This window comes from Morone saxatilis, unplaced genomic scaffold (genome assembly GCF_004916995.1).
Source record: "Morone saxatilis isolate NCDOM2014 unplaced genomic scaffold, NCSU_SB_2.0 Contig11, whole genome shotgun sequence".
Classification (NCBI taxonomy): domain Eukaryota; kingdom Metazoa; phylum Chordata; class Actinopteri; family Moronidae; genus Morone; species Morone saxatilis.
Window position 1 is genome coordinate 27,411,361 of NW_023339663.1, and position 10,944 is coordinate 27,422,304.

General features: G+C 42.3%; 2 protein-coding genes across 2 annotated transcripts in view; one reads left to right on the forward strand and one right to left on the reverse strand.

The window, feature by feature from the left end:
* si:ch211-186j3.6 (neural-cadherin) overlaps positions 1-3,278 on the forward strand; it is a 275,078-nt gene extending 271,800 nt beyond the window's left edge. The window contains exons 37-38 of the mRNA XM_035682213.1: positions 635-704; positions 805-3,278. Of these exons, the coding sequence (XP_035538106.1) occupies positions 635-704; positions 805-1,172 (438 nt within the window). The 3' untranslated portion in view covers positions 1,173-3,278. The remainder of the gene's footprint in view (positions 1-634; positions 705-804) is intronic.
* Positions 3,279-8,559: 5,281 nt separating this feature from the next.
* The window catches only part of dpy19l3 (dpy-19 like C-mannosyltransferase 3), a gene marked incomplete at its 3' end in the record, with an annotated part of 48,473 nt that continues 46,088 nt past the window's right edge, over positions 8,560-10,944 (reverse strand). The window contains 1 exon segment of the mRNA XM_035652569.1: positions 8,560-8,571. Within this exon segment, the coding sequence (XP_035508462.1) occupies positions 8,560-8,571 (12 nt within the window).

The following is a 10,944-nucleotide window of genomic DNA, read 5'->3' on the forward strand; positions in this document are numbered from 1 at the left end:
CTATGCTACTTCGACTCATATAAAAATGCGTACACTATCCATATACATTGCCCTTCATTTAATTGCATCATGCTCTTCTGTATGGGGTCTGATTTTTTACCTTCTGGGCCTGGACAGGAAGATCACGTCCGCATCTCTTACCGAAGCGCTGACAGCATGGTCGCTTCAGCATGTTTGGCGCGCGCCCCGCAGTCTCGAGGAATTGTGACCCAGCGCTAGATCTAATACACTGCGGGCAAGAACACTTCCCTGGTCTGCCGACAGGAAGCCTCACTCCACAAGCACCTTCTGTTTGGTCCTATCTTCTTCCCAGCAAGCACCATCTTATACTTACATCATCTCACATCACCATCACCTACTTCATCTTGTTTTTCTCGCCCTCTTCAATCACCCACCTGAGCTCGGTTCATCATTTATCCTCATCCCTGCTCCTCTACACACCAATGAAGTCGGCAAGCCCGGCCTTAATTTTCTCCATACAATACTATCTGAGGATGTAGATATTCAAGAACACAGTCCCCAGCTCATGAAACGCTGTCCTTGCAAGTAACTGCCGCTCCAAGAAGCCCTGCACCCTCCTCCTTCACCTTTCTCCACTCTTACCCAATCCTACAACATCTCACCTCCGTGCCAGTCCACCAGGCGCGTGCCCGAGCCTCGCACTCGGCACACCAGCAACACACACCTACTGAGACCCAAAAGCCGTGAAACCCAGCGCTAAAAAAGAACCCAAACAACACCCATGACTCACATACGAAGTCAAGCAATACAACAAACTCCTCTAACTGCCAACCACACCACCAGCCTCCGTCAACAAGAGGGACGTCCCCCCCACCAGACTTCCGGCCCAGGGCCAAACCCGCCCCTCCCAGCTGGCCCGCCGCTCCCTCTCTTTCTCCAGCCAGGACCTGGCCCGCTACCTGTGTGAGATCATACGCGATGCCGACCAGCATCCGGACACGGGGCCTTTCGACTCCCTGCAGGTCTTCTCCACAGAGGGAGGGGGCTCGCCGGCCGGCTCTCTGAGCTCCTTCAGCTCAGCGGGGCTGGACGGAGGGAGCAGCGGAGACGGGGCAGGGGAGGGAAGGAGAGAGGAGACGCTCGGGGAGTGGGGGCCCCGCTTTGAGAAGCTGCGGGCACTGTACGAGCGAGCCGAGGCCAGCGACCTTTGAGCTCAGACACACACAGACCAGACTGATGATAGGACCCTGATAGCGGGCCGTCCGGAAACAATCAATTAGCGGACGCTTAGCGGCAACCGAGGTGGGAGAACAGCGAGAGACTGACTGACAGAGAGACTCGCTCGGCACCCCTTACTCACTGACACAGAAGGTGTTGTATTTACTGGATGATGAGCCCTGTCAATCAACACGGTGGCCTAACACACACATCAAAGTGCCCCTGTGAAAAGAGCCTGTTGCTCTGCGCTGCCTCTACCTTGGATGACAATTTCGCAGGGGCAGACGTTATCAAACCTGCCAGTCAGGTTAAAGGCTTCAGAACGTCACCCTCTACCTGGGCTACTCATCATGATGGAGCTTAGCTTCACTGTCGGAAAAATGTGTTCCAGTCACAGCCACTAAAACCCCAAATTTCCTCTATTTTCTAACACTCATCGTGAGCAGCTCTGGATGAGTGTCAGCTGAAGGCCTAAAATGTGACGTGAAAATCTTTTGGCAATGTTTTTTTTTTTATATACCTGTGCAAATCAATGCCACACAAAACATATTTTTAAAGACACTGCTGCTGAATGAAATCTTTGTAAATAAAGAAGGACTATCCCACATTGCACCGTTCCATGAAAAGACAGTGAAGAAGAGTGGGATCATACTGAGTAGCCCATACAATACAGAGTTTGGATTTTCAGTATATAGTGGACACATTGTGTTCTCGCTGCCTGGCTGTACACAGCTTCTGTCAATGTTTGTATGAGAAAAAAAGTGCTTCGACCATCACTGGGTTGCAGGGTGAGATTTTTTTTCTTTTCTTTTTTCTGGTAATGTGTCTTTCGCTGGGTTGAGTAATTCTGTATTGGTTGGGTGTTTCAAGTTTCAACGGTCCGTGGGTTGTAAGACATCAAGCTTTCTACTTACTACTGCGCCCTCGTCTTCGTGTGATTTCCTATTCTCATTCGCACTCCTCTGCCGCTCGCTCCTCCTCACTCGGGGGAAGGTTGCACGAAAATTCAAACAGCTTTGTAATGAAGAAATGGGAGCAGACGTGCGGACTGCGGGAGGGAGGAAATACTTGCTCTGTTGCTCTGTTCTGCGTACGCTCTTCCTCAGGCATACCAAATGTGGCGTCTGCGAGAGACTACTTTAACAGACAATTGCTCGGTAGAATACAAACTATGTCAAACGCCTTTCCAAGGTGACTACTCAATAAATACAAACACAAAGAGGGGGAGGATGAAGGAGATTTATAATGACTATTCATATATAGGCCTGAGCTGTGCAATCCACACACATTTATCTGTTGGCCCTCGCTAAATTTCAGTGTGATAATTGTGATTGTGGGGACTGATAGAAAATTGCAAAGAAATAACTGCAGTTATTATCCTAGCTGTGAATAGTCAGCACAGTGGCAAACATTCCGATTATTTGGCTTTAGTCACACTCGGATTGACGGCTCATTTTGGAGAGATTCTTTCCCCCTCATATATAAAAAAGATTCCCTGCTGTTGTGGAACCAGTGAGGACAATTTGTCTCAAAAGAACAAAAAGGCAAAGAACAATAAGAGGCAGTGAAGGGGAAGAAGAGAGTCTGAAAAGAACCTGTTCTTTTCACCTTTGATAAGAGCGATGATTACAGGTTAGAGGGTTGAATCAGAGAGCAAATGAGGAAGGGAGGCAGAGAGGAACCATCTTATCAAGTGCTTGGTGGTGAAATGTGCCACCAGTGCACCATGGAGCTCAGCAGGGAGCTGTAGAGATGGGGGGGATGCTGGGAGTAATGGTTTTCTGCAGAAACGGTTTGTTGCACAGCAAATGGCATAAATACAAAAGTCATGTGTCCACACCTCCTCCCTCTCCCCACAGTTCTCCCAAAAAGCCAACCCTGGCTGACACTTCAGCTGCCGTATTCTGCTGCAAGAAGCAGCAGCGCTCTTTTTATTCGTCTTTACGCTGGCAGAGCCGAGCCTGACAGCAGAGAGCAGTTAAAGGGTAGGAGTGTTTGAAAACACGTCAGGCCACTAATCCTAATAGGAACTGATGGCTTGCTGTCATGCTGGAAAAAACCAAAGGATTGCGGGTACTTTCAAAAAAAAAAAAAAAAAAGAGACAGAGGAGTCAATTCCCAGATTGCAGCTTTCCAGAAACATGAAAGCAGAGGTAACAATGTGGCTTTAAAAATAAGAGACTTGGCGGTCAGGTGAGGGTGCAGTATGCGGTGGGATGATGCCTGAAAAGTAAGACACACAGGCCTTTCTTCCCTGTTTTTATAGAGTAGGGATTTCCTAGAGAGGAGATGCTTGTTATTTACTTCTCTTTAGAGGGGCCGAGCCTGAGCCACGCAGAGTGGAGAATGAAGACACTTCTGTTCTCTTTCTGCAGCTGTTAAGGAGCAGTGACTCACTTCCCACCACCATTCATTTGTACCATATAACAGCTTCTTAAATGTTGTGTTCTGGGTGCAGACATGTTGTGAACAAAGTTAATGTTTTTACCTCATTTGTAAATACAGAGATAGATTAATTACAGTTATTGCTTTTTGTCAAGAAAAGCACTATAGGTTTAAAAATGTGCAGCTTCTGAGAAAAAAAAAAGTCAAACCAAACATATCTTTTTTATCATCATGATGGTGATGAGCTTTGGACAGTTATGTAAGTGTTTTGTATTTGCTTTGATCTTTTTTTCTCAATAAAATTCATTTATTTGCACCAGTGACTGCTGAATCGTGACTGCATCTGAAAGAAAGTGAAGAATTAAAAGAAACTAAGGTTCTGGCCTCACATAATGACAAACAAAGAATTTACATTGTTGGAAAAAAAACTTTTATTGATCATACTGCCATTGAACATGATGTGTCATATCGAACACTGGAAAATATGTCAAGCTCCACTCAGTCTCTTCCACCAATAATGTACCATGAAAACTATTATTACAGAATAAACATTTACTAGTTTGAATGATTTTTGATATGAAACATGTCCTCCAGTAGAAAACCCAGCTGCACATGTTAGATTCTTGGAAAAAAGAACAAAATGGAGAAAATTACCAAAGGCACTCACACATAACACAATATTCCTCTTTCAAATGAACACAAAAAGGTGGCTTTCTCTGACAGCTGTCCTTGTTAGTCAAATGAAACTACATGAATTGGTACTTGTGAAGATGACGATGTTCGGGGTCACAGCAATTACGTAGCCTTGAAGGTGCATCAGTTCCCAGCATTTAACTCACTGTGCACTAAAAAGTAACCAACATGTTGGCCAATCAAAATGTACCAGGAACTTCCTTTATATAAAAGCCTGTCAGTCACCTCTGAAGTACCAATGTGTGCACAGTATATAGTGTTCCATCATCACATTCTATTCAGACCCTTATACTCCACATGGAAATTTCACATTCATAAATAGTTTCAATGTATTTATATGGCACTGGTCCAGTTGGATCATCTGTTGAGATGCTTCCAGAGAACATCAAATGGTTTGTCTAAGACTGGCACATGCATCAGAACTGCAGTTCATCATTAATACAAAATGTCTTACAGTGAAATTAACAATCTCAAGCTACAGCACCAACATGCGCCTAAACACTGATTTGACCTCCTTTTTTTCTGCAAAAAAAGAAACATTTTCACATTAAAATCCTTGAAAAATCCATCTCCTCCTCCTACCTTCATTAAAACTTCAGAACTCTGAAATACAAATGAATTCATTCTAAAGTTTTCCTGCTGGACACAAGATGTCTCCTACTTCCTGCAAGTCCATTCTCAGTGGTGTGCACTGGTGGCTTCAAGTTTCTAATCACACTGTACAAGTTAACTATTACACACATAATATTACATACTACCAAACTATTTGTGATGTCACAAATCATGCTCCCCTGCCCCTTCAAATCAGTTTTTCAGTGAGCACAGAGACTCCACTTTTAGCAGATGAAGAGCAAATATCCAACTGCAACTCTGCCTGTCAAGCATTACCGAGGATACTCTCCCACTTTCCCCTTATTATTAGCTTTCAGATCCTCATCACTTAGTATCAGTGTCCGACCTCACTACTGCTCCTATGGCTGAACTGGATCAAATCCCTGCAGCCAGGTTCCAAAAGCATCCAGATAAGAGTGGAGTTCAACTTCAGGGTGTAATTAAGCATGGCAGGTCCATTCTGTCCCAAGACCTTATTGGGTAAATTATAACTTTTCTTTTTAAACTAACAACAAGGCAACTACTTTCAAACTGTTCAGCTTTGTTTACTCCAGCAGAAAAAATGCAACAACTGTTTACAGGAGCATTAAATACGTTGTTAAAACCATGGTACAAGATGCAAATAAAGAAATATTCAAAACTAAAATCCTATGACAGGAGGAGGACAAAAAACCAACATTTAAGTCAAAACATTACGAAGCCAACATGGAGTCATACAGGTGCTCAGAATCACAGAAAGACGTCTACAGTTCCACAGCAAATGAGCAAATATGGTTTGAATGATATGAGTGTAATGAGAGGGTGTTGATATATTTTTGGCCATATAGTGTATAAAGCAATATACAAAGACTGAAAACAACAGTTTTTCATTTCTGTAGAAGGAAACTGTTCTATTGAAGAATACAGATGCAGATTTGACTGGATTTGGCCTTTGGTCTGATTTATGGCAAAGGATATCCCTCTCAAACTAAATCAATCAAACTGAAATTGCTGCATTTGTTCAGCAACATCGACTCTTTTTCTTTAAAAACAAGCCTAAATGGAGCGTTGAGCTGTTAAGTTAATGGCCTTTTTCATCTCCTCTCCCTTTCATTAAGTAAACTATAGGCAGACAGTGCGCCTTGGAATGAACTACTAATCCCACTATGTATGGAAATTAAGGATGCTGAAAAAAATATTACATTAGTACACTCTTATTAGGCCAACATAATGGAATCACTTGGCTCTCAAATAAAGCAATCAGACATCTCCTAAATTAAACATCCAATATGAAGGTGGGAGGGGGGGTGGTTGCAAGTGGTGATGTTTCGCACTGATCCGATTGGTATGCATTACGCAATGAGGCTGCGCGGTTAACAAACAACATGTTTTCCAAAGGCCCACAACAACCGTGTGCATCTGCGAGTGTGTGGATTATCAAAGACACAGGTCCTCATTAACAAGTGTACAAATATAGGCAGGCTGAGATGGGGGGGGGGGTGGGGGGGGGGGGGGGGGGGGAATTGTGTGTGTGTGTATACTGTGTGTGTCATGATGGCGCACAGAGCGGCTCACTGTGGCAGGAAGCTCTGGCTGGCCAACCCATAATTACAGACGCAGCTCCAGCCTTTCAATCACCTCCCCTCCTCCTCACCCTCCTCCGCTCTCCCTTTGGTTCGTAAGAAGAAAAAGAAAATGAGGAAGGGGTTTAGATCATTGTGAATCCGTGTTTTGATGCGCTCTCATCTCTCCTCTGCTAACTGTTTAAACATGAGCCTTTCTGTCCTCCCCACTCCTCCTGCTCTCAACCACTTTCTTTTCTACCACAAAGCCTTGGTTTGATATGCAAGTGTTGGGCCCTCTCTCTCCCTCTCTCTCCCTAATCTCTCTTCTCCACAAACTATTTTGGATTGCGGCAAGGGAATCAGCATCGTTGTCCAGCCTGCTGCAATATTCCATCGCCACTTAACATTTATTCATGTGGTGTTTGTGGGCTCTCTGTGTGTGTGTGTGTGTGTGTGTAGAGAGAGAGTGAGAGAGAGAGGAGAGTGAAAAGGTTGAGGCTGCTGATGATGACAATCACAGAGGTAACAATCACAACAACAACAGTGTCACAAAATATCACTTTGGTACCAGCTTTGACTCCCGTTTTACAGCAAAACACCCGGGGGAATGAAACTAAACAACATTATTTTTCTTTTCTTTTCGGGTGGGGAAATTGATAAACAGCTATCACACCATGGAGCCAAATGTCCGAGACAAAAACTGAAACTGAGTCCGAGTCAAGCCAACGGTCAAACTTATTCAGTGTGGCTTTTTAATTGTTCCCCCAAGACACCACAAGCTGACACGGCTCCATAAAGCCCAGCAGCTGAAAGATATAGCTCAGGTACACAGGACATTACCACAGTCAAAGGTTTTAGTCAAAAAATGTGCTTTTTAAAAAGACCCAAACAAATCAGAAAATACTAGTATGGAAATAAGCATGAAGTGGCTATGGAAAAACTAATCCCAACCAGTTCAACTGTTTGATTTTTTCTGGAGCTTTCAACCAAACACACGGTCTTCATCTCTGATGTTGTCGTGCAATAGGTTTGAAAGCTGTAAAAAGAGGGGTTGAGAGAGAGAAGTGAGAAGAGTGAGAGAGAAGAGAGAGGAGAGAGAGAGAGAAGAGAGAGAGAGAGAGACACAGGAGAGAGACAGACAGATGTTACAACCTGAGGTCTTCCACTGATGATTGGAATAACGGCACCTCGAGATGGAACCGTTGAGTCCAAAGTAAGAAATAGTTTTTGCTCATATAAATAATCAAGATTTAGGCATTTCCAAATGATCTACATCAATTTTCTTTGAGTTTTACCAGAAGGTTATATTTCCTAATTTGGGGTATTAGAGATCATTGCTTAACTTTTAAAATTCATCTATTGTCTCTCCTTATTTGTTCTTTGAGCAAAGAAGAACTCTGTGCAAATGTTTAATATACTGTATTTAAAATGGGATCCTGACTAGAGTAAATTAAGATAAATGCTATTGAATCCCAAGCCTGCTCTGTATGAAAAGAGAAGTATAAAAAGTAGCAATGAATAGTAATTTTGGTTTTTTTAATGACGCTGTGAGAGGACACTGACTACTTCAAATGAACTAAATTATTAGTAGCCGTTGTGGTGTTCCAGACCCTGGCTTAGAGGTCTAATATTGTTTCCTGTGTCTGTTCATCTGCACCAGTGAGGGCTGGGGAGAGGGGCGGGTGGAGGCAGAACAGCCCAAAAGCGGACTCCTATAGGGCTTCCACACTCCCACTAACTAAAACAAATGCAGCCCCAAGCTTGACCGGCCACTGCCTCTAACACCAAAGTTTTCACAGAGCTAGGTGTTAAAAAAATAATAGGCCATGATCACAAGCTGGGCACAGTGCAGAGAGGAGACCAAGGAACAGCCGAGGATTCAGTGCTTTTATCTCTTCCTCTCCTCCATCCTCTTTCCCCTCTGGCCTCTGGATGGGGGTTTCTGCTCTGCTTACTTGAGTCGCGATGGGCTCTGACGAGCTCTTGGCTTTTCTTGCGTTTTTGTTTCTTGACCCGGTACACGTGAGGTTTTTTGTATCTGGAATGTTCTGGTGAACAGAGAGGTGTAAGGCGCCGTGTCAGTCTTGATGGCCTCGCAGAATCGAGGGTGGGAGGGCCGGGACGGAGGTTGGGTCATTCTCTCGGCCCCGTCCATGATCTGATGGAACAAAGAATGAACAATGTCATCATCAAATGAGAAGACTGACACAAGGTACACGCTAATGATATATTCTTGTGTTATTGATTGACATGTTAAATGAATACAATCAATCAACACGTTAAACATGTATTGCTGTAAATTATAATGTTCTTAACCATACATATATAAATTATAATACATATACAATAATATATATACACATATCATATATATATAACATACATTATATATATACATATACATATTATATTATACTATATACTACAATACATATATTACATAATATATACACACAGATATATATATAATATATATATATATATATATATATATATATATAATATAGAAAATGGTTATTTAGGCTTGCTATCAATAAAAGAATCCTATTTGATTGTTGTAATGAACTGACTAAATTTTAACCAAAAGTCAAGTGCAACAAAGAAGAAAGAAAGGCATATTGTATTCACCGGAACATTTAAAAGGTCTGCAAAATTATTTTCTCAAACAACTTCTTCCTATAAAAGATTGGATCCCACATGATTACAATATGTTCTGCCACGGTTGCAACAGTTTTGGTTATTGCACCTGAAAATGATTTTGTAATTTGTGTTTGTTTGTTTGTTTGTTTGTGTTTCTCCTTCCTTTTTGTTTTTCACTGTTGAAGTGAACTGTGCACCAATCATAGTTAAGAAACCTTTAAAAGGCATACAAATTAGGATTTTACAAAAAACAATGTATAAACTCATATAAAAATAATCCAGTCCATCATCCAGCGTCTGTATCAGAGAGCAATGTTACATCGCTGTCTGCCATGGATGTATCTCTAGCTCGGGCACAGCGCTGAAACAAAGTGTAGAGATCGGTCTGGCTATGTGAGACTATGGATGTATAAAGAGCTGCAGCTGTGTGTGTCTGTTTGACCGAGGGCGGGGCTGAGAAACACACAACACAGCATAGCTTCAGCTGAATTCACACAAAGTCCGGCAATGCACACCTTCAGCAGGATTGTGTGGAGGTGCGTTAGAAATGAACTGCTGTAAAAACAGTCAGAAAATGATTTGAAGATAATTTCATTCTCCAATTCACTGCTTTTTTTATCTGTAACGTTGCTCCCTTTCCTCGGTCACTCTCGACCACAGCAGTGGCTGAGGAGTTGAGCCAGGGTAGAGGAGACCACCTTAAATGGTGTGTTCACTAACAGCAACAGAAAAGTCCTACTTAGAATGCCTTCAAATCCAAACATGATTGCTTATGTTTCCAGAAGACTGTCAGTCAAATCGGATCCAACCACACCTACGCAGTCCTGATGCAGTCCTCATCAGTTCTCTTAATAATACATAAGGATGTTATTTTTAAAACTGTAATTAATTGTTGCATATATAGTCATGAATATTTTACATTATAGAGAAAGATTTCAAACTACGTTTTCAGGGACTTAAAAAGCCAAACTTGGCCTCAATTTTATTATCAGAAGCTGTTTAACTCTTTACATTTCCATATACAAATACTAAAGAAGAACCCTTAACGTAAACACATAAAATATGTCAAAACAACAAAAAAAGGGCTATTTTTTCATCGATCACTTAAGATAAGATGGGGCAGGTAAAAAGTGGTGCCAACATTCTCTGCTATTAGTACATCCAGTTTGTGTGTAGTCCTTAAACTGAAGTATATCATGTTCTGCAACGCTTCACTGATACAGGGTCCTAATATTGGTTTACTATTAATGAATCTGCTGGTTATTCTCTACATTAATACCATATAATTCATGATTTGTAAATAGTGAATAATCAATACTCAAGGTTTTGGAATGAAGGCTGGGGTTCACAAGAAAGAAAGACAAGAAAATATGAAGGGTAAGAAAGAAAAATAACTAAAGAAAACAAGAAAGAAAAAAAAGATAGAAATAAGTAAGAAAACAAAACAGAAAGACAAAGAAAACAAAAGAAAGTATTAGAAAAAGAAAAGGACAGACAGATGTAAACCCAACGTTCCCTCAATAAACCTGTCTAGATGTCAGATGTGTGTGCTGTGTGACATTTACGCCGTCACAAACACAGACGCACACCAACTCCATGTTTCATGTGTCTTACACCACACTGAGCTAGACAGCCAGACTGAAGCTTGTCTCGCCTCTGGTAATCCAAATAGCCAGTGCGCCGCATCAGACATCAAAATAAGTAGAGACAGAGGGAGGGAGGGAAGGAGGGGTGGTGGCAGTGGTAAGAAGAATGAAAGAGAGAGCGACAGGCAGAGAGTGAGAGACAGTGACGTGCAGATGAGAAGTGAGACTATTGATCTCTGCGGAGGCTGAGAGCTTTCACACAGTCACAGAAGTTGGCAGAGGGGACGGCACATGCGGCCGGCCAC